This window comes from Oreochromis niloticus, linkage group LG1 (assembly GCF_001858045.2).
Source record: "Oreochromis niloticus isolate F11D_XX linkage group LG1, O_niloticus_UMD_NMBU, whole genome shotgun sequence".
NCBI classification, from domain to species: domain Eukaryota; kingdom Metazoa; phylum Chordata; class Actinopteri; order Cichliformes; family Cichlidae; genus Oreochromis; species Oreochromis niloticus.
In genome coordinates this window covers 25,535,307-25,560,648 of record NC_031965.2, presented here as the reverse complement: position 1 = coordinate 25,560,648, position 25,342 = coordinate 25,535,307, and the positions used below count along the sequence as shown (strand labels likewise).

The 25,342-nt window shown below is 40.6% G+C and overlaps 2 protein-coding genes across 4 annotated transcripts; one reads left to right on the top strand and one right to left on the bottom strand.

The window, feature by feature from the left end:
* Positions 1–5,313: 5,313 nt before the first annotated feature.
* On the bottom strand, positions 5,314–12,370 carry LOC109202366 (mucin-17-like). 2 transcript variants are annotated; one of them, XM_019359512.2, is made up of 2 exons: positions 6,724–12,370; positions 5,314–6,183 (listed from the first exon to the last, which is right to left on the bottom strand). In XM_019359512.2, exons 1-2 carry the CDS (start codon positions 12,194–12,196, stop codon positions 5,921–5,923), a joined length of 5,736 nt encoding a protein of 1,911 aa, XP_019215057.1. In that variant the 5' UTR covers positions 12,197–12,370; the 3' UTR covers positions 5,314–5,920. The 2 variants fall into 2 exon arrangements, with proteins under 2 accessions (XP_019215057.1, XP_025762755.1); XM_025906970.1 differs by having other exon boundaries at positions 5,314–9,753; positions 10,144–12,370.
* Positions 12,371–12,462: 92 nt separating this feature from the next.
* phf10 (PHD finger protein 10) lies at positions 12,463–24,160 on the top strand. Of its 2 annotated transcripts, none has more exons than XM_005458940.4 (13): positions 12,463–12,597; positions 12,721–12,935; positions 14,233–14,342; positions 14,634–14,764; positions 14,867–14,950; positions 15,042–15,166; positions 15,293–15,442; positions 15,947–16,056; positions 16,158–16,305; positions 16,939–17,091; positions 22,559–22,667; positions 23,191–23,379; positions 23,578–24,160. In XM_005458940.4, the coding sequence occupies exons 2-13, from the start codon at positions 12,864–12,866 to the stop codon at positions 23,673–23,675; spliced, it is 1,479 nt and encodes a 492-aa protein (XP_005458997.1). In that variant the 5' UTR covers positions 12,463–12,597; positions 12,721–12,863; the 3' UTR covers positions 23,676–24,160. The 2 variants fall into 2 exon arrangements, with proteins under 2 accessions (XP_005458997.1, XP_025762756.1); XM_025906971.1 differs by having other exon boundaries at positions 12,721–12,944.
* Positions 24,161–25,342: the final 1,182 nt, after the last annotated feature.

Below are 25,342 nucleotides of genomic sequence, written 5' to 3'. Positions count from 1 at the left end.
CCATAAGAAGATCATTTGTAACCTTAACTAAAGCTGTTTCTGTGCTGTGATGAGCCCTGAAACCTGACTGAAACTCTTCAAATAAGCCATTCCTCTGCAGATGATCTGTTAGCTGTTTGACAACTACTCTTTCAAGGATTTTTGATATGAAAGGAAGGTTGGAGATTGGCCTATAATTAGCTAAGACAGCTGGGTCTAGAGATGGCTTTTTAAGTAAAGGTTTAACTACAGCCAGCTTGAAGGCCTGTGGTACATAGCCGATTATTAGAGATAGGTTGATCATATTTAAGATTGAAGCATTAATTAATGGCAGGACTTCTTTGAGCAGTTTGTAGGAATGGCGTCTAAAAGACACGTTGATGGTTTGGGGGAAGTAATTATTGAAGTTAACTCAGAAAGATCATTTTTGAGAAAAAGAGTCTAAATGAATATTAATGGTACTGAAAGTAGCTGTAGATAATGTTACATCTGTGGGATGATTATTGGTAATTTTTTCTCTAATGATTAAAATTTTATTTGTGAAGAAGTTCAGGAAGTCATTACTAGTTAACGTTAAAGGGATGGTTGGCTCAACAGTACTCTGACTTTTTGTCAGCCTGGCTACTGTGCTGAAGAGAAACCTAGGGTTGTTCTTATTTTCTTCAATCAGTGATGAATAGTAAGATGTTCTGGCTTTGCGGAGGGCTTTCTTATAAAGCAACAAACTATTGCTCCAGGCTAAATGATGATCTTTTAAATTTCTGACACGCCATTTCCTCTCCAGCTTATGAGTTATCTGCTTTAGGCTACGTGTTTGAGAATTATACCACGGAGTCAAGTACTTCTGATTTGAGGCCTTAGTTTTCACAGGAGCTACAGTATCCAGAGTCGTACGTAGTGATGAGGTAAAATTATTAACAAGATGATCGACCTCTGTTGGAGTAGCGTTCAGGTAGCTGCTCTGCTCTGTGTTGGTACAAAGCATTGAAGATGCTAACAGTGGGTGGATTATATTCTTAAACTTAGTTACAGCGTTTTCAGAAAGACATCTACTGTGATGAAGTCTACTCCCCACTGCTGTGTAATCAATTATCGTAAATGTAAATGTTATCAGGAAATGATCAGACAGCAGAGGGTTTTCAGGAAATACTGTTAAATGTTCAGTTTCTATGCCATATGTTAAAACAAGATCTAGAGTGTGATTAAAGTGGTGGGTGGGTTCTTTTACATTTTGAGAGAAGCCAATTGAGTCTAATAACAGATTAAATGCCATGTTGAGGCTGTCATTTTTTGCATCTACATGGATGTTAAAATCATCCACAATAATTATTTTATCTGAGCTGAGCACTAAATCAGATAAAAAGTCTGAGAAATCAGAGAGAAACTCTGTGTAAGGCCCAGGTGGACGATAGATAATAACAAGTAAGACTGGTTTCTGAGTTTTACAGCTGGGGTGGACAAGGCTAAGCATCAGGCTTTCAAATGAATTACTAGTCTGTCTTCGTCTTTGGTTGATTAATAGGCTGGTGTGAAAAACTGCTGCCACACCGCCCCCTCAGCCTGTGATTCGAGATTTCTGGTAGTTAGAATGACTCTGGGGTGTTGATTCATTTAAACTAATATAATCATCCTGCTGCAACCAGTTTTCTGTAAGGCAAAGTAAATCGATTTGTTGATCAATTATTAAGTCATGTACTAACAGAGACTTGGAGGAGAGAGACCTAATATTTAATAATCCACATTTTACTGTTTTACTCTTTGGTTCAGATGTGGATACTGTATTGTTCTTTCTTTGTGATTCTTTATGCATAAGTTGTTTGTTGCTGGTTTTTAGTTTGTTTTTTGTCTGTTTGGGAGCTGACACAGTCTCAATGGAGATGGGGTTTTGGGGGGGTAACAGGAGGAGAGAAGCTGCAGAGAGGCGTGTAAGACTGCAACTCTGCTTCCTGGTCCCAACTCTCGATAGTCATATTTTGGGGGGTTTAATGAATTTGTCCATATTTCTAGAAATGAGAGCTGCTCCATCCAAAGTGGGACGGATGCGGTCTCTCCTAACAAGACCAGGTTTTCTCCAGAAGGTATGCCAATTATCTATGAAGCCCACATCGTTTTTTGGACACCACTCAGACAGCCAGCAATTTAAGGAGAACATGTGGCTAAACATGTTACTCCTGGTCTGATTGGGGAGGGGACCAGAGAAAACTACAGAGTCCGACACTGTTTTGGCAAAGTTACACACCGATTCAATATTGATTTTAATGACCTCTGATTGGCGTAACCGGGTGTCATTACTGCCGACGTGAATTATGATTTTACTGAGTCTACAGGGAGTGCAGAATTACTAGGCAAGTTGTATTTTTGAGGAATAATTTTATTATTGAACAACAACCATGTTTCCAATGAACCCAAAAAACTCATTAATATCAAAGCTAAATGTTTTTGGAAGTAGTTTTTAGTTTGTTTTTAGTTTTAGCTATTTTAGGGGGATATCTGTGTGTGCAGGTGACTATTACTGTGCATAATTATTAGGCAACTTAACAAAAAACAAATATATACCCATTTCAATTATTTATTTTTACCAGTGAAACCACATTCACAAATATACATTTCTGACATTCAAAAACAAAACAAAAACAAATCAGCGACCAATATAGCCACCTTTCTTTGCAAGGACACTCAAAAGCCTGCCATCCATGGATTCTGTCAGTGTTTTGATCTGTTCACCATCAACATTGCGTGCAGCAGCAACCACAGCCTCCCAGACACTGTTCAGAGAGGTGTACTGTTTTCCCTCCTTGTAAATCTCACATTTGATGATGGACCACAGGTTCTCAATGGGGTTCAGATCAGGTGAACAAGGAGGCCATGTCACTAGTTTTTCTTCTTTTATACCCTTTCTTGCCAGCCACGCTGTGGAGTACTTGGACGCGTGTGATGGAGCATTGTCCTGCATGAAAATCATGTTTTTCTTGAAGGATGCAGACTTCTTCCTGTACCACTGCTTGAAGAAGGTGTCTTCCAGAAACTGGCAGTAGGACTGGGAGTTGAGCTTGACTCCATCCTCAACCCGAAAAGGCCCCACAAGCTCATCTTTGATGATACCAGCCCAAACCAGTACTCCACCTCCACCTTGCTGGCGTCTGAGTCGGACTGGAGCTCTCTGCCCTTTACCAATCCAGCCACGGGCCCATCCATCTGGCCCATCAAGACTCACTCTCATTTCATCAGTCCATAAAACCTTAGAAAAATCAGTCTTGAGATATTTCTTGGCCCAGTCTTGACGTTTCAGCTTGTGTGTCTTGTTCAGTGGTGGTCGTCTTTCAGCCTTTCTTACCTCGGCCATGTCTCTGAGTATTGTACACCTTGTGCTTTTGGGCACTCCAGTGATGTTGCAGCTCTGAAATATGGCCAAACTGGTGGCAAGTGGCATCTTGGCAGCTGCACGCTTGACTTTTCTCAGTTCATGGGCAGTTATTTTGCGCCTTGGTTTTTCCACACGCTTCTTGCGACCCTGTGGACTATTTTGAATGAAACGCTTGATTGTTCGATGATCACGCTTCAGAAGCTTTGCAATTTTAAGACTGCTGCATCCCTCTGCAAGATATCTCACTATTTTTGACTTTTCTGAGCCTGTCAAGTCCTTCTTTTGACCCATTTTGCCAAAGGAAAGGAAGTTGCCTAATAATTATGCACACCTGATATAGGGTGTTGATGTCATTAGACCACACCCCTTCTCATTACAGAGATGCACATCACCTAATATGCTTAATTGGTAGTAGGCTTTCGAGCCTATACAGCTTGGAGTAAGACAACATGCATGAAGAGGATGATGTGGACAAAATACTCATTTGCCTAATAATTCTGCACTCCCTGTACGTTTACCCTTAGCCAGCAGTTTTAAATTTCCCTCAATGGCCCCTGCTCTGGCCCCTGGAAGACAATTGACTATGGTTGCCGGTGTCTCTAGCTTCACATGTCTGAGAACAGAATCACCAATTAATAGAGTTTGACCCCTGGCGGCTGTGTCGCCGAGTGGGGAAAAACGGTTAGACACATGAACAGGTTGGTGGTGTACATGGGGCTTCTGTTTAAGACTATGCTTCCTCCTCACCGTCACCCAGCCGCCCTCTTTCCCCAGCTGCTTGGGGTCTGCCGGGGAACAGCTAGCAGGGCCTACGCTATATTCGGCTGCACCAGCTACAGGGGCCTGGCTAGCTATGGGTGAATGAAGGGTGCAAAGCCGAGTCTCCAATTCAGTAATCCTGGCCTCCAGAGCTGCAAATATGCAAGTTTGTTACAAGTATAACTACTGCTAAAGGAGGCCGAGGAGTAATTAAACATCTGACACAATGAGTAGGAAAGTGCAGGAGGGACAGGTGAAGAGGCCATGCTGCTAGCGAGTTGGCTACAAGCTAAGTTAAGCTAGCGAAACAGTAAAGACACAGTGAGTGAAAACTTTGGCTATAAATTAGGGAGTGAGTACACAGAAAGTGTGCTTCGGACGAAGCACGTGAAGATTATGCTATGAAGAGAGAATGCATCTAAAACTTTTTAAATAAATCGCTAAGCAGATAAGCTACTCAAAAACATCACCGTGTTTGAGCAGGAACAGGAAGTGATACTCTACTGCAGAGAGAGCGAACACCAAGTGACAGCGCCACCAAGGATGAGGACCTAAACACAGGACTCACAGACACAGAAGGATGAACTTAAAGTGGCAGCTTTATTGCACTGTGCAGATACTCAAGAACCCACGAAGAAATAACCTAAGCGAGAAACTAAGATCTTAAACACTGGTACTCTAGCAGCCAGGAACTGGGAGCAATGGAAACCAGACTCAAGAAGATACTCACACAACACGTGGGGTAGCGATGCAACAAAAGAGTAAAACACAGGGCTTAAATACACCAGGTAGTAACGAGGGAATGGAAGAATAATAAACTTAACTTGAAAACTATACATTTATTCCATTATGGGTGACCTAGCCATAGGCTGGCCATCCTGGCACAAGCTGAAGATAGGGCTCCATGTTGCTGGTGTGTGTAGAGGCCACTTGAGTGGTGCCCCACCATATTCAGTAATGGTGAAATTCTCATCGAAGTCTTGCATCACTATAGCATAGCATAGCGGTTTTGAACCACTTATTGCTATTCGTTATTGCTAAAGGTTCAAGGATGTAGAAGCCATCACAATCAGAAGCATATAACACACATTTCTTTTTTTTGAGATTTTTATTAATATTCAAAATCAATTCAATTTAGACCAAATTAGAAAAGTAGTTGCCTTAAGGGCAATTTAATATTGTAGGGCGTTTACCCTACAATATAAAGTTGCCTTAAGGGCAATTTAATATTGTAGGGCGTTTACCCTACAATATAAAGAGAACCCCAACAATCACATGATTCCCTCTGAGCAAGCACTAGGCGACAGTGGGGAGGAAAAACTCACTTTTAATAGTAAGAAACCTCCGGCAGACCAGGCTCATTGAGGGACAGCCATCTGCCATGACTGGTTGGGGTATTTTATTTAGTGCTGTCGGTGTTAATCTCTTTAAAATGACATTAATGCCATCGCCCCGTGCGTGGGGCTGCACGACGTCAACGCGTTAGCATGGTAAACTTGTTAACACGTTGATGCCGTGCAGCCCCACACACGGGGCGATCCGTGGTAGCTCGCAGAGATTTGCCGCGTTAACGCGGTTATGGCGTTAACGTCATTTTAACGAGATTAACGCTGACAGCACCAATTTTGTTCAATCTGACTGTTGTTATGTGATTAAACTCTTGACAAACACACAATGCATGCCAGTCAAGATTTTAAATTTACAATTTTGTTCATCAGGATCCAATTGGTGATTTAAGTGTTCTCGAAATTTTTTGAGCAGAGTGCTTTGTGTTTTGTTTATGTTGCTATAGAAAGGTGTAAGGAGAAAAGTATTTTGTTAATGTGGCAGATCGTAGTTTGACTGGGAGCTTAAGGTTATGGAAGAATCACGGATGTACTTCAGCACATCAACGCATACTTCCGTGAATTGTCTCTTTATAGCTTCAATGTCTATTTCTTCATTCAGACTGCATTTAGCCTCCTCAGCAAGTCCTTCTGCCTCTGTCTTAAAGGTATTTGAGGTCAAAGGTCTGTCGTCAGGTGCATCTGCAGTGGCTATTTTCTTTTTGTGAAACTTTTGCAAACGTGTTTTCCGTTTTTGTGTTTCATCTTGACTCTCAGAATCTGTCGATTGCACTTCTCTTCTAGTGGCAATTTTCTTTTTGTGAAATCGCTTTATCACTGCTCTCTTGAGCTTTTGGAAAGGTGTTTTCCCTTTCGGTTTTTCATCATGACTCTCAGAAGCCATAGATTCCAGTTCACTTCCAGCACTGACATCCCCTGAGTGGTCCTCACAGCTGTCTGTTGACATAGAACTGTCAGTGATTGGTTGACCAGCCTTTGTGTTGTCAGGTTTGTCATGTTCTGTTGGCAAGTCTTGAACTGTCTGATCCGATAATGTCTGAGTCGATGTTTTCTTTGTCATGTCAAGGGCGTTCTCTGACATCACTGGTTGTGACAACTGCTCTTGTATAGTGGCAGCAGCCTGCGTAGTCTCATCATCAGTCAATGTCGACTCAGGAGAGGCACTTGATTGACGTGCACTTTCATCGTCAGGTGCCTCTGAAGAGCTGGTTTTCTTTTTGTGAAATAGTTTTTTCACCGCTCTCTTCAACTTTTGCAAACGTGTTTTCCGTTTTGGTGTTTCATCTTGACTCTCAGAATCTGTCGATTGCACTTCTCTTCTAGTGGCAATTTTCTTTTTGTGAAATCGCTTTAGCACCGCTCTCTTGAGCTTTTGGAAAGGTGTTTTCCCTTTCGGTTTTTCATCATGACTCTCAGAAGCCATAGATTCCAGTTCACTTCCAGCACTGACATCCCCTGAGTGGTCCTCACAGCTTTCTGTTGACATAGAACTGTCAGTGATTGGTTGACCAGCCTTTGTGTTGTCAGGTTTGTCATGTTCTGTTGGCAAGTCTTGAACCATCTGATCCGATAATGTCTGAGTGGATGTTTTCTTTGTCATGTCAAGGGCGTTCTCTGACAGTACTGGTACTGACAACTGTTCTTTCATAGTGGCAGCAGTCCGCGTAGTCTCATCATCAGTTAATGTCGACTCAGGAGAGCCACTTGATTTATGTGCACTTTCATCGTCAGGTGCCTCTGAAGAGCTGGATTTCTTTTTGTGAAATAGTTTTTTCACTGCTTTCTTCAACTTTTGCAAACGTGTTTTCCGTTTTGGTGTTTCATCTTGACTCTCAGAATCTGTCGATTGCACTTCTCTTCTAGTGGCAATTTTCTTTTTCTGAAATCGCTTTAGCACCGCTCTCTTGAGCTTTTGGAAAGGTGTTTTCCCTTTCGGTTTTTCATCATGACTCTCAGAAACCATAGATTCCAGTTCACTTCCAGCACTGACATCCTCTGAGTGGTCCTCACAGCTGTCTGTTGACATAGAATTGTCAGTGATTGGTTGACCAGCCTTTGTATTGTCAAATTCGTCATGTTCTGTTGGCAAGTCTTGAACTCTCTGATCTGATAATGTCTGAGTGGACGTTTTCTTTGTCGTGTCAAGGGCGTTCTCTGAGAGTACTGGTACTGACAACTGTTCTTTCATAGTGGCAGCAGCCCGCGTAGTCTCATCATCAGTTAAGGTCGACTCAGGAGAGCCACTTGATTGACGTGCAGTTTCATCGTCAGGTGCCTCTGGAGAGCTGGTTTTCTTTTTGTGAAATAGTTTTTTCACTGCTCTCTTAAACTTTTGGAAAGGTGTTTTCCCTTTCGGTTTTTCATCATGACTCTCAGAAGCCATAGATTCTAGTTCACTTCCAGCACTGACATCCTCTGAGTGGTCCTCACAGCTGTCTGTTGACAAAGAATTGTCAGTGATTGGTTGACCAGCCTTTGTGTTGTCAGGTTCGTCATGTTCTGTTGGCAAGTCTTGAACTGTCTGATCTGATAATGTCTGAGTGGACGTTTTCTTTGTCGTGTCAAGGGCGTTCTCTGAGAGTACTGGTACTGACAACTGTTCTTTCATAGTGGCAGCAGCCCGCGTAGTCTCATCATCAGTTAAGGTCGACTCAGGAGAGCCACTTGATTGACGTGCAGTTTCATCGTCAGGTGCCTCTGGAGAGCTGGTTTTCTTTTTGTGAAATAGTTTTTTCACTGCTCTCTTAAACTTTTGGAAAGGTGTTTTCCCTTTCGGTTTTTCATCATGACTCTCAGAAGCCATAGATTCTAGTTCACTTCCAGCACTGACATCCTCTGGGTGGTCCTCACAGCTGTCTGTTGACAAAGAATTGTCAGTGATTGGTTGACCAGCCTTTGTGTTGTCAGGTTCGTCATGTTCTGTTGGCAAGTCTTGAACTGTCTGATCTGATAATGTCTGAGTGGATGTTTTCTTTGTCATGTCAAGGGCGTTCTCTGACAGTACTGGTACTGACAACTGCTCTTTCACAGTGGCAGCAGCCTGCGTAGTCTCATCATCAGTCAACGTCGACTCAGGAGAGGCACTTGATTGACGTGCACTTTCATCGTCAGGTGCCTCTGAAGAGCTGGTTTTCTCTTTGTGAAATGGTTTTTTCACCGCTCTCTTCATCTTTTGCAAACGTGTTTTCCGTTTTGGTGTTTCATCTTGACTCTCAGAATCTGTTGATTGCACTTCTCTTCTAGTGGCAATTTTCTTTTTGTGAAATAGTTTTTTCACTGCTCTCTTAAGCTTTTGGAAAGGTGTTTTCCCTTTCGGTTTTTCATCATGACTCTCAGAAGACATAGATTCTAGTTCACTTCCAGCACTGACATCCTCTGAGTGGTCCTCACAGCTGTCTGTTGACAAAGAATTGTCAGTGATTGGTTGACCAGCCTTTGTGTTGTCAAGTTCGTCATGTTCTGTTGGCAAGTCTTGAACTGTCTGAGTGGACGTTTTCTTTGTCATGTCAAGGGCGTTCTCTGACAGTACTGGTACTGACAACTGCTCTTTCATAGTGGCAGCAGCGTGCATAGTCTCATCATCAGTCAACGTCAACTCAGGAGAGCCACTTGACTGACGTGCAGTTTCATCGTCAGGTGCCTCTGGAGAGGTGGTGTTGGGTGTTGTCTGACTAGATTTTTTCTTTAATATACCACAAGAGCTCTCTGCCAGGCGCCTTTCAAAAAACGTTTGCAAGTATTGTTGGGTTTCTTTTTCAACAAACTCATCAGCATTCACAGAAGAGGCATATTTGGCTTTCCAAAAGTCTATATGCATTTTTAGCGAATAGAGATCTCCTGATACCTTCTGAAATACCTCTGAGAAAACTGTGTTTTGTGATTCATCAATATACTTTTTGTTGTCTTTGCCCGATTTGAGTAGGGATTTACCAGTTGTATCTTCGTCACAGACATTTGTTGACAAAGAGCCATCAGTGAACAGTTGACCAGCATTTGTCCTGTCAGGTTCATCGTTTTCTGTTGGCAAGTCTTGAACTGTTTGATCCGATATCGTCTGACTGGATGTTTTCTTTGTCATGTCAAGGGGGCTCTCTGACAACTGCTCTTTCATGAAGGCAGCACCCTGCACAACCTCATCATTAGTCAACATTGACTCAGGAGAGGCACTTTCCTCATCAGACACCTCTGAACTGGCTATTTTCTTTCTTTGAAATTGTTTTTTCACTGCTCTCTTGAAGTTTTGGAAGCGTGTTTTCCCTTTTATGGATTGCATTTCACTTCCAGTGGCTTTTTTCTTTCTATGAAATTGTTTTGTCACTGCTCTTTTGAACTTTTGGAAACCGATTTTTCCTTTCGGTTTTTCATCGTGATTCTCAGAATCCGTGGATTCGAGTTCACTTCCAGCACTGACAACCTCTGCATTGTCCTTACAGATATTTGTTGACAAAGAGCCATCAGTGATCGGTTCAGCAGCATCTGTCCTGTCAAGTTCGTTGTTTTCTATTGGCAAGTCTTGAACTGTATGATCCGATATCGTCTGACTGCATGTTTTCTTTGTCATGTCAAGGGGACTCTCTGACAACTGCTCTTTCATGAAGGCAGCACCCTGCACAACCTCATCATTAGTCAACATTGACTCAGGAGAGGCACTTTCCTCATCAGACACCTCTGAACTGGCTTTTTTCTTTCTATGAAATTGTTTTGTCACTGCTCTTTTGAACTTTTGGAAACCGATTTTTCCTTTCGGTTTTTCATCGTGATTCTCAGAATCCGTGGATTCGAGTTCACTTCCAGCACTGACAACCTCTGCATTGTCCTTACAGATATTTGTTGACAAAGAGCCATCAGTGATCGGTTCAGCAGCATCTGTCCTGTCAAGTTCGTTGTTTTCTATTGGCAAGTCTTGAACTGTATGATCCGATATCGTCTGACTGCATGTTTTCTTTGTCATGTCAAGGGGACTCTCTGACAACTGCTCTTTCATGAAGGCAGCACCCTGCACAACCTCATCATTAGTCAACATTGACTCAGGAGAGGCACTTTCCTCATCAGACACCTCTGAACTGGCTATTTTCTTTCTTTGAAATTGTTTTTTCACTGCTCTCTTGAAGTTTTGGAAGCGTGTTTTCCCTTTTATGGATTGCATTTCACTTCCAGTGGCTTTTTTCTTTCTATGAAATTGTTTTGTCACTGCTCTTTTGAACTTTTGGAAACCGATTTTTCCTTTCGGTTTTTCATCGTGATTCTCAGAATCCGTGGATTCGAGTTCACTTCCAGCACTGACAACCTCTGCATTGTCCTTACAGATATTTGTTGACAAAGAGCCATCAGTGATCGGTTCAGCAGCATCTGTCCTGTCAAGTTCGTTGTTTTCTATTGGCAAGTCTTGAACTGTATGAGCCGATATCGTCTGACTGCATGTTTTCTTTGTCATATGAAAGGGGCTCTCTGACAGTACTGGTACTGACAACTCCTCTTTCATAGTAGCAGCAGTCTGCACAACCTCTTTGTCAGTAAACATGTTTTGAGACTTACCACGGTTCACGGTGTCTTTGGCTGAGTTGGGTAGAGATTTACTGGGTGAGCTTACTTTCTTGCCTTGCACCATGTGATGTTTAACTGGTAAAGTTTTCCTAGTGTTAACGTTCACAGTGGGTGCCTTTGATGGAATACGGGGGAGTGGCCTCTGTGCTAACATGGGTGACAAACCAGTAGGAATTACACCTGGACATTTGCTTCCTGGTCTTTTAGATAGATTGCTCAAATTTTGTTGGTTTGGGTGATTTTGGGTCCTTTTCCTGTCTGGCACCATGAGATTAACTGGTATATTTTTCCTAGTGTTAGTACTCACAGTGGATGCCTTTGATGGAATACGGGGGAGTGGCCTCTGTGCTACCATGGGCGACAAACCAGTTGGAATTACAGCTGGACATTTGCTTCCTGGTCTTTTAGATAGATTGCTCAGGTTTTGTTGGTTTGGGTGATTTTGGGTCCTTTTCCTGTCTGGCACCATGAGATTAACTGGTATATTTTTCCTAGTGTTAGTACTCACAGTGGGTGCCTTTGATGGAATACGGGGGAGTGGCCTCTGTGCTACCATGGGCGACAAACCAGTTGGAATTACAGCTGGACATTTGCTTCCTGGTCTTTTAGATAGATTGCTCAGGTTTTGTTGGTTTGGGTGATTTTGGGTCCTTTTCCTGTCTGGCACCATGAGATTAACTGGTATATGTTTCCTAGTGTTAGCACTCACAGTGGGTGCCTTTGATGGAATATCAGGGAGTGGCCTCCGTGCTAAAGTGGGCGACAAACCAGTAGAAATTACAACTGGACATTTGCTTCCTGGTCTTTTAGATAGATTGCTCAAGTTTTGTTGGTTTGGGTTATTTTGGGTCCGTTTCCTGTCTGGCACCATCCTAGTTTTAACGGTCACAGTGGCTGGCTTTGGTCCAGTACGGCAGGCTGGCTTCTGTGGTAACTTAGGCAAAGAACCAGTAGGAACTGCACAGAGACAGCTGCGTCCTACTCTTTTAGATTTATTCCTCATTTCTTCTTTTTTTTGGCCAGGGTTTGGTGTGACTTTTGGCAGGCATGTTTCTTCTTGCGTTCCCACATTTGAGAAATGATGTATCTCATATGTGACATAAGCCAGGCAAATGGTAGAAGTTTTACTGCTTTCACCAGATGCACTGGATTTTTCTGTCATTTCTATTCTGTTTTTTTCCTCACTTTCAGGCATTTTAGACATGTTTTCGTTGGGTGTTTTTCTTTTGTTTGTTTTTTTAAGTGGTTATTCTCTTGTGCTAAATTTTGCTTTAGTACAGATGTTCTGTGTAGAGCAAAGTAATATGTCTGTATAATTAAGGATCAGCTTCTATTTATGCCTTTCCACATTCTATGATCAAAGCCACATGCACCTGATGTCATGAGGCATGTTCCTTTGATCTTATCTTTCAACATTCTATGACAAAAGCCACATGCACCTGATGTCATCATGATGTTGGCCTGGGCAACCGCCCATGTCGCCCATATCAAAAACCGCTACTGTGTGGTTCAAAATTCGTTGCAGGTACTTTTTATGAGGGAATTCTTGGCCTATGTCAAAACTGGCCTAAACCACGTTGTCAAAGCATGACACGTGAACAGCATGTAAGGGTTAATATAACTAAAACTTGTTCAAACTTCTCATCAAACGTAGTTTTAATTTATGCAGATTGTAACGACCATGAATTTACTTTAACTGTCTATAATAATTAAAATTATACCACACAGTCCCAGTCCTGTCCTGAAGCCAGCCCTCCAGTCCAGCAGGTGTCGGCCATGTTTCAACGCTCGCCAACAGCCGCGAAACTTCTCAACGAAGAAGTAACGAGCTAGTATGCTAGCCTAGCTGCAGAAATCATTTAGCAAAAAATATGGCTGCTGTGCTCCCCGTCAGGCCGCCCTGCGATAGCAACCCCGCTACCCCCGGAGCACAATCCATAAAGGTGACATTTGTACGCCATAACAATATTAATAATACTAATAATAAAAACATGAGTCTCTGTTAGCTCAGTTCCCTCGGCTCTGCACGGCTATAGCCTGAGCTAATAGCTAACTGGCCATTTATGGGACACTTTAGTCCATGATTGACGATCAGTAGCCACATTAGCGTCACTCCTTTGTTTTCAGCTGTGTAGTAATTGGTTAGTTAGCTCGTTCGGTTTGAATTTCCTCGTTTTATGTATCTGCAGTGATCTGGTCTGTGTACTTTTTGAATGATCTAAGTAAAAACGCGACGTTTAATGTTGTAATATTATAAGTGATTTGACAATTTGTGCTCCTTCTGTCAGCCAGCTTTGGCGTGTAAACTCATACATTTGTTTTGGTCTGTATTTAGCACCATTATAAATTAACTCTACCGTCAATAATATTCAATAAAGCTTCGTGTTTATGTAAGAGGGGAAATATCCTTATCTGAAATAATTTTTTAGTGTGTTTCAAAATGAACCCTCTGTATTAAACCGGCTAAATCTCTAAATGTTTACTTTTGCAGTTGTTTAAAAAGTTTTCATCAGGCCGGGAAATACTATCATGTCTAAAATAGCAGTAGTGTGCACTGTGTGTGATTTTTATCTCATGCCTGAGGAGCATATACAGAAAAGCACACTCAGTTTAAATACACTCTGTGATTCATTTATAGTAAAAGTATGCACTGCTCAGCCATTAAGTGGGCCTGATTTGTGGATACAGCAAGCTAAACAGAGATGCCCAGACCTCTCTCTCCCCGGCCCCCTCTTCTATCTTTTCTTGGTGGGATTCTAAGATGTTACCAGGCCAGCTGAGAGAAGTAATCTTTCCAGCACATCCTGGGTCTTATCTTAAAATATGAAACAACTCATCTAGGAGGTCACATTAACATGGTGTCAACCAAGTAATCCTGGGAGCTTCTAGTGGGGTCTCTCAAGGCAAATTGGTCCTACGCGATGATAGAATGTAAACTCTGTCAGGAACCAAGTGGGTCAGATGGGCCCACCACTTGCAGAATCACATGTTAAAATTTGCTGTAGCAACAGGAAGATGAATCCTGCAATTATGAGTCCTAGGGTTCAGGTTTACCAAGCAAAAATTAATTTGGGCTCTATTCATTTCTGTGTCATGAAAGTGTCCAATACAAAATCAGAAAGCTCTTAAAAGTTTTGTGGATATACTTCATGCTCTGGAGTTTTCAAACATCACATTATGTAATGTTAATGTTAAAAATTAATGTTAAAAATTAATTCTGATTTTTCTTTTCCTCTGTAGGAGGATGTCATAGAAGAAGTGTCCAATGATGGCAGCCAACCTCCCAAGAGAAGGAGAATGGGCTCAGGGGACAGCTCTCGAAGCTGTGATACCTCAAGTCAAGATCTTGGGTAAGCTGGTTTAGCATTCAGCAAGAAACATCCACTGGCATAATTTTCAAGCATTCTTGACAACCAAGTAGGACAGAAAATTTGTTGTTACCATATGTCACATTCTTTTTTTATTTTACTATATCCCCAAAATATACTTGTATATGATAAACCCTAAAAGCTGTAACTGTCAGTATTGATGTCTATTTAGTTCTTCCAGTGGCGATTTTCTTGTCTATATCAGCTAAGATTAATCTCACAAAATCTTTTCCAATCATCAAACTCTGTTGTCCCTCCAACCTTCCTTTCCAGTCCGACGTATTTCCCAGCAGAAAACCTGACGGAATACAAATGGCCACCAGACGATACAGGAGAGTACTATATGCTGCAGGAGCAGGTCAGCGAGTATCTGGGAGTCACGTCGTTCAAGAGGAAGTATCCTGGTAAGAAGTGAGATTTTTTGTGTTTATCTGTTTTTTGTTGTAAAGAGTTACTCTAAGATATTAACTGGTGGTGTTGGTTTGTGCTTTTCTGTTTCTTTTTAGATATGGAGAGGAGAGACTTGTCCCACAAAGAGAAGCTCTACCTTCGTGAACAGAATGTCATCACTGAGACACAATGCACTCTGGGTAGAAACCAGTCCTTCAAACTCAGACTCAACCGCTGTTCCAGTTGTGATATCAGAAGGTAACATCTTTCCTTTTCTTTCCTTTTCTTCAGGTTTGACAGCTCTGAGGAGTGATGAGGTGATCGATCTGATGATAAAGGAATATCCCACCAAACATTCAGAGTATTCTGTCATACTGCAGGAGAGGGAGCGACAGAGAATAGCAAAAGAGTACTCCGTAAGTTCACAAGCAACAAAAAAAGATCCTGTAGAAGTAGGGCCACAATATTTTCATCTAAAGTGTAATGAAAATCTTCTGCATACATCTCCAAATATATTTCTAACATTCTTTGTTCTTTCATAGCAAATGCAACAGCAGAACCCTCAGAAGGTGGAGGCCAGCAAAGTCCCAGAGTACATAAAGAAGGCAGCAAAAAAAGCTGCCGAGTTCAACAGTAACTTCAACAGGGAGCGCATGGAAGAGAGGAGAGCTTACTTTGACCTCCAGACACATGTAAATCCAAACTGAAGGGGTTTTTTTCAGGGTTTTAGTAAAAGCCCAATAGACGGCTTAATTTAAATTTCAGGCATTTATCAAAAAAAGAAAGTAGAGCAGATGTCTGTCTCCCAAAGCCAAAACCAGCTTGGCTTCCTCTTTGGAGGCTATTGTTTCACTTACTTCAACTGGAAATTCTCCAGTTTTATGCCCTAGCGGTGCAGGTTTTTCTCTTAAAACATCATTACTGCTTTCTCTGTGATGTTTCTCTATAAAAAGAAAATGCGGGTATGGCAGTATGTAGTTTAAAATGACTCGTGATACACTGATGTATTCACATTGGTTAGATCAAAATTGGTTAGATGGTGCACAGGTGTCAAAAAAAGTCAAATTTAATGACATAATTGCATATGTGGTTATAGCTGATTAGAGGCTTATGAATGCCACAACAAACTGTCTTTTTTGTTGTTGAGGGTTTTTTTTTTTTAAATTTCTCATATGTGTTATGTTTTGTTGTCCCAGATCATCCAGGTGCCCCAGGGCAGGTTTAAGGTGCTGGCTCCAGAGCTAACCAGGACAGGGCCCTACCCTGTGGCTCTCATACCAGGACAGTTCCAAGACTATTACAAAAAGTATGGCACCCACTAAAATAAGTGCTTTCACTTCTAATTACTGTTCAGTGCAATGTATCAAAGGTTTCGCCCTGATCCTCTGTTATTTTGATGTATGATAGATACTCTCCCAATGAGCTGCGGTACTTGCCGCTGAACACAGCTCTGTTCGAACCTCCACTGGATCCAGAACTTCCTGCGCCGGACTCAGAGCCTGACTCCGACGACGCTGAGGATGGCAAGGATGACAAGAAGATCAAGAACTCATCTGTAAGACAGTATTTTGTGCACAGCTATATGAATTTGTTATGGGAGTAATATTAATCCGATGAAAGAGATTTAGTTAGAGTTTAGTAGTTTATTGTATAGATTTTCTATTTAACCAGATATTCACAAAAAGAAAACCAGAAGTGTAGAGTAATTGGATGCTACTTTAACCAAAAAGTTAACTAAAACAAAGAGTGATTTCTATTGTCGGTGTCGCTGCTGTCCATGAATATTTTGATTAATCACAAGGCAAGCTACCCAAGCTTTGATTATTCACAAATGAGCCAGTCTAGTTGCCTCTTACTGATGTTTGTATGTGATTACTCACTCTTCATTTTACCTCGCTCTGTTGGGTATTTTCACAGCGTGATTTGATTGGCTGGGAAGGGAGAAGTTAAACCTTTCTCAGCTTTTTAACACAAACAGTGCAAGTAAAGTGAAGCAATGGATCCACATTACAGTTTGGTAACACACTGAAACCTGAAATGCCCAACTGTGCGACTAATCCTAGGTCTCATGTCAAAGTCGCTAACCTCCATCACAGTTACCTCATCATGGATGTGCTCTCTCGCACAGCAGAGCTATACCGTTTGTCCTTCACTGATCCTCCACCTTTTTAATTCTTTTAATCTACAGGACAGTTCTTCCGGCAACACATCTGATGTGGAGAGCCAGGAGGGCGGGGGCGGACAGAGCCACAAGTCCAAGGCCAAAGACAGGACATCAACAACGGGAAAAGACGGCAGCCAGCGCCACTCTGCGTCCCAGAAAGCCACCGCAGGGTACAAGGTAGAGGACAAAACCACCTGAACTCTTCTCCAACAACAGCAGCAGCACTTTTCTACCCCCTCCTCCTCTTTCTACTACTACCACTCCCTTACTCCATCCATCTCGCCACCCCTCCCTAGCTTTCTTCACTTTTTTTCTCCGGCTTCTACAGTTTGTCAGTTTTTCAGCTGGGACAGCCTGGTCCACACAGACACACAAACACACACAAACACACAAACCCACACTGGGAGTCCCATCTTCAGTTTTTTTTTTTGTTGTTGTTGTTGTTTTTAGGATTGCCACGTGGCTTTTTTTTTTCCGTTTTTTTGTTCCTCTTTGTACAAGACTGTGAGCAATAAGAACTTTTAAAGGAACAGTTCACGTTTCTTTCACCGCACTTTCACTTTTTTGATGATTTTATGTTTTTTCGGTGAAGACAAAGTTTTGCTTTATGATCGTCTTCAGTATACCTCTTGTCTGTCCTCACTTGTCAGAAAAAATACTTCCAAGACAAGTAAGTGGATGTTTTTGGCTGCTAGTTTCTTCCTTTTTGGTCAAAAATGATAAAATGATTTTGTTAATCTAATATAGAAAATATAAACCACATACAGTTTGTAGTTGCTTTTAAAAAGTAGTTAATGTTAACACTAAAGAATTTTAACATTTATATCCTTAAGTCTAGAAGGCACTTAACCCTACTGTTTTAAGTGTGTGTCGGTAAAGTAACATGCTTTGTTTATACACTCTGTGATGTACTGTTAATAAGTATCAGACAGCTGTTTTCACAAGGGCATTACCTGTCCCTGTGATGTCATCATGGCGTGACGAGGCCTTGCTGACCTTATTCACACTGTCGCTGAGCTGAGCTAGAAGTAGACTGACACACAGTCGTGGAATATCCTCATTTTAAACTAAAAGTCTTTGAACTTGATGCAAAAGCACCACTTTGCTTCCCCACAGCTCATTGTGCACTTTCCATTTGTCTTTAGTTTTCCAATCCAACTTTATAGGTCTATTCAGATTTTAAAATGGACCTGGGTATGTCCAGTTGAGTTCAGCTCAGCTTTGTGGTGTGGGCATGGTCCTTTTGATAGTGTAAGACCTGTTAAGACTTTCAGTGTTTTGTTTTTGTTTTTTTAAGTTTGCTTTAATTGACATTTTTATCATCACAACTTTCTGCATAAGAGCCTCCAAATGTGGCATGGCATGTTGGTAGCCAGAATCAACTAGAAGTAGTCAGCTAATAAAAGTATATGATATATAGTATGACCTATCATTTTGTTAAGTAAAAATATGCCTGCTTCCTGTTAAGTGATGAAGAATTTATTTTTTTTCCCCAGTGGATGAAAAGTTTGAGTGATTTTTTTTAAATGACTGTTACTGTTTTTCAAATGTCACCACATGTGAAAGGCTGCTAGCTGATTAACGTTACTTCGCTCTGGTTTGGCTACCATCTACTGGACATGCAGTGCTTAATGGTGACCTCACTTGAAAGCTGTTTTATAAGCAACTCACAAATAAAAGATAATTATGAACAACAAAGATGGAATTAGATTGTTGAATACCTGGCTTTACGCCAGACTTTTGTTCAGGTTTTGCACGTTTAATATTTAGTGTACTATAAACAAATTAAGTGGTAGTGAGTAAAAGAGAAAAATCCTACTGAAGCTGTGGCTAAGAGCCTTTCAGTCCTTAAATACGTGGCTCAGAGGAAGCTAAAATATGTGACGCACTACACTGCTGCATTTTAAGTGTTTTAAAGACGCAAACAAACACAAATAAGCGAGAGTGGAGCCCCGGCGAAAGCAAACGAAAGAGTAACAACGAAAACAACCCTGCAGTAGTTAGATTCAGTATTTCTCCTCATTTAATAAACTAAAATAATAAAACTAACATTAAAAAGAACCAAACTACCAAACTACCAACCAAACTAATAATTAATAGTGTGAGTCGAGCCCCATGCCTTCCCTTCTCTGGCTTCTTATGCATGCAGGCGACCTTCTGTAAGCCAATCAGCCAGGAGTCTGCAGGTTAATAAGGATGATAGCAAATTATTATTATTAACCGTTATTTAACCAGGAAAAAAATTAACTCTTGAGATTAAAAAAAATCTCTTTTGAGATTGGGATTAAAAATGTGCCTGCACATCAAGGTACATGAAAGGCACTGCTGTGCTGGTTCACTTGTATTGGCATTAATTGCATTGACATAACAATCAATCAGTAGATTATATTAACAGTGAATCCAGCAGTTATAATGCAATAAAAAACAAAAGTAGATTAAGTGTCATGATTGCTCTTATTCGTTTTTGCTGTGTGAAAGTTAAAAAGTTATGCTTCACCGTAACATATGACGTAACCAGAAACCCCTCTTAACTCCACGCTGTAATCTTCTACGTAACCTGACATAAACTGACCTCCTGGGAAATGTAACTACCAGTCAGGCCGATGACTTAATATTAAAGTTACGGCGTAGGGGTAAGAGGTGTTTCCTTTTATGTCCTAAGTTTCCACCCAGATTTCCCGCCTAAGCATAATGCAGGCATTACTTATCTACAACCAACAAATACGTTTAAAGAGTCCGTTTTAAATAGCAGTATAAATGTTACCGGTGACATCAGTAATCCAGTCAGGCCAAACACATAATCAGTGGGGCTCAGTTCAGGAGACTACTCTTAGTTTTTTCTCGTTTCCTTCTTCTGCTGCTGTTTTGCTCTTAGTTTTTCTTCTCTGCTCTGTTTCTAGTTTTTGATTTCCACCATTAGTAAGCCACGCCTTTTGTATTTTTTGGCTGTTTAGTCTAATCTAATCTGTCAGGGAATATTTTTAATGAAGGATGTCACGCTGTATCTTCAGGCATTTGAAGTAATTGGACATAACGCTATGAGTTTATAAGGATAAATAATAGTAATAAAAGGCTACATGTGATTAATGGTATGTTTCCATTAGCTCAGTTCATCTTTATAAGAATTTCATCCTCTTTAGATACTTGCTGAGTTGACTTTTACTCAACTTTTTGTTTTAGAGCTGTGGCTCTATCCTCAGATGTTTATTTCTTCAGCTTCCTGTACAGTTACATCAAGATTTATAAGTTTTAAATGGTTGTCCGTTTGTGTGATGTCCGGACTTAAATGTCCCCGAGCCACTTTCTTTCTGCTCTTTCTGTTTCTTTACTCTCTGCCATCTTTTGAACTCGACGGTAAATTCACAGGATCGTCGTTCCGTGTAAAATCAGTCAGTTCAGGAAAAGATTTACAATCTGACTCCCCAGAATTGACTGGTTTGATGTTTGTTTGTTTGTATTTATTAGGGCTGCCACAAACGATTATTTTGATAGTCGACTAGTCACCGATTATTTTTGCAATTAGTCGACTAATCAGATGATCATGCATCCATTGGACGTAAAATGTACAGCTTATTGCACCAGCATGCGTCTGCTCTTATATAACTATCATTAGCTTACAGCTTGAAGTGTTTAAGGTATGTGCTAACTAAAAATAAAGACAAGATGATAGTTTATTACACTTTTAATGAAATTTGCAGATTGTTTCAGTGAAGTTTAATAAACTCAGCCGTCTGCTCCTTGCTATCTAAAATATAACAGGACACCGGAGTATATTCTCGAGCATCTCACACTTCTGATAATCAGTTGTCTGCTTGACGTTTATTCATCTGTGCAAAAACTATAACTTTATTCCTCAGCCAAACCAATTTACTCAGGAACAAATAAAATACTAAAAAAAAGCCAAACAATAACATTTTTAAGTTATCTAAGTGACTTATATTACATGTTTAACCTGAGTAGCGAAAGATGGCGGTGAGTTTGAAAACGATTTGCCGGGAGTCCGGTGTTCTCACCGACTCTAATGAGCCTAGAACCCCGGCTCGCTATCGAGCTGGTCGTCTCCGAAAACGTCGGAGCGCTTTTGAAAATATGTGGTGTCTTGATAGACTGAGCAGATATTTGAGGTTTACACAGCTACATTCTCACCTGAAAATATGTTAAACGTTTATTTTGTGACCCAGAAAGAATAATAAGAGTAATATTAAAACTAACTAGCTGCCGCCATTGTTGACAACTGCGCTGGGCCGCGCTATGAATTCTGGGACACAGTTTCTTCTTCTTCGGGGTTTAACGGCAGCTGGCATCCTTGTACATGCAGTGCTGCCATCTTCTGTTTCAGTCCGTTATTACACTCTTAAATACTACTACTTATTCCTGCGTCTTTTGGGATCTTACAAAGCTTCAAACGACGCGTCGACTATTAAATTAGTCGTCGACGATTTTAATAGTCGACGTAATCGTGACTAGTCGACTAATCGTGGCAGCCCTAGTATTTATACAATAACTTAAGCATATCTAATAAGGTCAGGTGAACTTTATCCTCATACTATGAAAAATGTCAGTTATATGCCCTCAGAAAGTACATTGGTTTGGGTTGAAATTTGCCGCCATTTGTCATCTATTTTGAGTCCTTTTAACTTCCTCAGTAAAGGAGATATCCACAGGATTTCAAACCACCTTTAAGCTCCTTTCAGAACTGCAACTCAATCAATATAACACTACAAGGGTCAAAATCTAAAGCTGATAATGTAATGGGATGTCAGTTTCAGCCTGTCTGTGATGTAGAGTAACAGAATTAGTAACAGAAACAAGCACTGGTACCCTGGATGCTTGATTTGTTGTCTAATAGTACACTGGAGAAAAACTTTAAAAAGTGCATTTTGGGGTCAACTTTATCAAAACAAGTTACAACATATGAAAGGTCCCATTTGTTGCTTACATTTTGACAACTGGCTAAAACCCTTTTAACCCACTCCTGTGTATGTCCAAAGTCTGTAGTTCGGGGAGTTTTTACCCCTCACTCTGAAAAGCTGGGGGTATTGTTGTCACCCCGGTGGGCGGGCTGGGGTCATGGACACAACTTTGTGAACATGATAACTCGAAAACAAGATCAAATAGGATTCTCAAATTTTCTAGGAGGCTGATGGGTAGCACTGCCAGCCACCAGTATTTTTATAGTTTGCATGGTTTCATTAGATATGCTAAAGTTACTAGAAGTTACTACATTAAAAATCAGGTGATTCTCAGGGGGGCAGGTGGGAGTCACTCACTGATTTTCCATGGAATGAGCCAAGTACTTCATATTTCCACATTCATAAGTCATCATGAGAGAGTTTGCACACTCGTGGGGAGGACAGAAGTTATGCTAGGGTCAAAGCATTCATTAGTCAGAGTGTATAAATGTTTTTCAAATGTATTGAACATTGATCAGAGTATATTTTATTTCAGAGTATATTTTAGGGCCAGCCTGGGGTCACTTTTATTTAAAGATCACATTTGTAGTTAAATAAGAAACATAACAAAATCTATGTTCACCAAAACCTTAAATGCAGCTTTGACACCAAATATTGAAAGTTTTGTTTCTAACACCCATGACTGCAGGATGCTCGTGTGTGATTTTTATAGCATTATTCTGCCCTTGCAGCCTAAGGTCATTCCCAGTGATATATGTGGCATTTGCCAGAAGGGTAAAGAGGCCAACAAGAAAGGCAAGCCAGAGGCTCTCATTCACTGCTCCGAGTGTGAAAACAGCGGTAAGTTCACACACTCAACTCCAGAGGGCAGTTTAGTCACATCTGTTTGTATTTTGCTGGAAATTATGTCTAGTTAGTCATCAGCAGTTAACGTGTATTAAGTCACCTCCATTTTTAGTCAAAGGAAACCTTTAGTTAAGTGTTAAACGACTGGCTAACTTTATATACCTGTGTGTAAGCATGATTTAAAGTATTTGTACTCTTTATGATACTGTATGTAAGAGAGTTTAGCTTGTGTGGTTCAAAGTCATCTGTCAATTGAATTAGCAGGTATTTGGATTAAGGCTGTTTCATTGGTAGAAAAATTCAGCATCTTATTTATTATACCTGAAAATGTTCTAATGTCACAAATACTACTGTTTTAGATGATGGGCTTTAGTATGTCGATGGATAAATGCCTTACTGGGGTCTGTAAAATATCAGGCGGTATTTTGCCTGTCTTTTCCATGTGTCATGTATTTATCTGGGTTCGTGTGTGTCTCTCCGGCTCTTCTGCTTCTTTGCGCATGTCCGTGAACTTCAGGGCACCCGTCCTGCTTGGACATGAGCGAGGAGCTGGTGAGCATGATCCAGACGTACCGCTGGCAGTGCATGGAGTGTAAGACCTGCACCGTGTGCCAGCAGCCCCACCACGAGGACGAGATGATGTTCTGCGACATGTGCGATCGAGGATATCACACCTTCTGCGTAGGCATGGATTCCATACCTACAGGTGAGTAGATGGACATACAAAATGATTTTTAGACCAACAAATACCTGGGGCTTGTACTGCGAAACACGATTTGGGGCTTAGCCAAGTAACCTTCAGGTTTAATCCCAGGTTTTTAGGTTTGCAAAAGAAGTTCACTTCATGAGTTGAGTGTAGTTTTTTTTTGTTGTTGTTTCTGATTGATTCTCTCTGTCTCCTCAGGTCTTTGGATATGTGAAGTTTGCGACAAAAATTTCACCACGCCCAAGAAGAAAGGAGGAGCTAAAACACCCAAAAAGAACAAGTCAGCTCAGAAATGATCAGCAGTTCCATCAATCATAACAATCACGTTATCACATTCTAGACAAATGCACTGCCATTACATGCTGTGGAACTGGAAAATGACAGATAAGTGTTTGGCCCAACAGCTTTGACGGAAAAAGATAAATGCACAGTTTGTGATCCATTTAAAAAAAAAAAAAAAAAAAAAAGCAAACACAGTAGTGAAGCTTCCTTCCAAATATTAAAAAAATCCAAACTGAATTTTTAACGTGCTGTTGCAGTTTGGCGTGTCTTTAATATACAGGCTAAGACTTTTTTGCTACAGGCCTATAATTTAAAACATAATTAATTCCCATCAATAAACAAGATCTGTGCATTACGGTTTTATTAACTTATGTATGTGTCCACCTTAGGGATTATCTTCAACAGAGCAGCTCGGGAGAATGACCTCCACATACATAAATAATGTAGAAGCTAAACTGGAACTCTGATCCATCCAGATTTGCTGCACTGAATCCTTTGACCAAACCACTAACAGTGTCGCCTGTTCATTGTTAAATCGTGCAGTTTGTGCCTCGTTATGTTGCTGCAGTGATAACTTGTTTGCTGGGAAATTGTTTCAGTTAAAGAAAAATGGTGCTTTTGATCGTTTCACTACTGAAACAGCTGATCTTTTTTTCTCTCAAAATTCTGTCTTTGTCTTTGGGGGTTTTTTTGATGTTTTTTTAATTTTTCATATCTTTTGAGTTATAGTTTGTATGTTGATAATGTGTGATTCACAGAGGCGGGCCAGTAAAATCTTATTCAAGTGAATAATGATATGGTGCTTATGTAAAGACACTGGCTGTCGGACCTCATAGCTGCAGGAGTTTTCAGGTTTTGGGAGTGAGTCTTTATTAACGAAACAAAGTCTCAGAAAAATGGAACCACTCGTAATTACATTGAATTGTGATTACACTGAATTTAGTGTCCATCAGCTCGATGGTTAATTGATGTTTCTGCAATCAACTTGAAAAGTTTTTCTGCTGTCCTGCAAAAAGCAGGTTGTTAACGGGGTATTTGTTGTTGAATATAATGCTTTGGTTATTGAAGTTACATGTGTTTTTTGTTTTGTTTTTTAAATAAAAGCTTTAAAAAAGAACAGTTTATCTTTATTCTATCAGTTTTTTATGATGTTAAAAGGAATCCCTGTCAGTCATATGTCCTCCTGCTTTACCTTTCCATTTATTTTTTTCACAGGCTGAGCAGCAAAAATGGTCTCAGTTCAGCGTTGCATTATTTTATCTCCTAAATATCAGAGCCAAACAGATTTACCACTGCAAAGACAGATAGCAATTTAGTTAATACTGTAAGGTTACATTGTGTACATTGCATTATTTATAGATAAGTACATTCATAGTTCATATATTGCTAATAAAAGTGTCAGTATGTACCAACAACGTGCTTTTATCGCTAATCGTGATTTTAATTTGGGTATTTTGTGCAGAAACACTAGAAATTTGAGACACATGCTCACAGCAGGTTCAGCAGTGTGATGAGGCTGAAGTAATCTGATTCAGCCACTGAGCCATGTTGGAGAAAGTGGTCTGCCACAGCACCATACAGGATAACTTTTTTAACTCTCCCATAAGAGAAAATCATCCTGGATCAGGCAACTGCTGTACTAAAAAGTCACACACAGACTTTAAAATAAGTGATAATTAAA

Bases quoted from the DNA above. Each gene is read 5' to 3' on its own strand.
- phf10 (XM_025906971.1), top strand. From the start codon at position 12,864: ATGGCTGCTGTGCTCCCCGTCAGGCCGCCCTGCGATAGCAACCCCGCT. The intron at 14,765-14,866 runs GTAAGAAGTGAG...GTTTCTTTTTAG, and splicing joins GTTCAAGAGGAAGTATCCTG to ATATGGAGAGGAGAGACTTG. The intron at 16,057-16,157 runs GTATGGCACCCA...GATGTATGATAG, and splicing joins TTCCAAGACTATTACAAAAA to ATACTCTCCCAATGAGCTGC.
- LOC109202366 (XM_025906970.1), bottom strand. From the start codon at position 12,196: ATGTCTAAAATGCCTGAAAGTGAGGAAAAAAACAGAATAGAAATGACA. The intron at 9,754-10,143 runs TTCATAGAAAGA...TGACAAAACAAT, and splicing joins AAGAGCAGTGACAAAACAAT to TTCATAGAAAGAAAAAAGCC.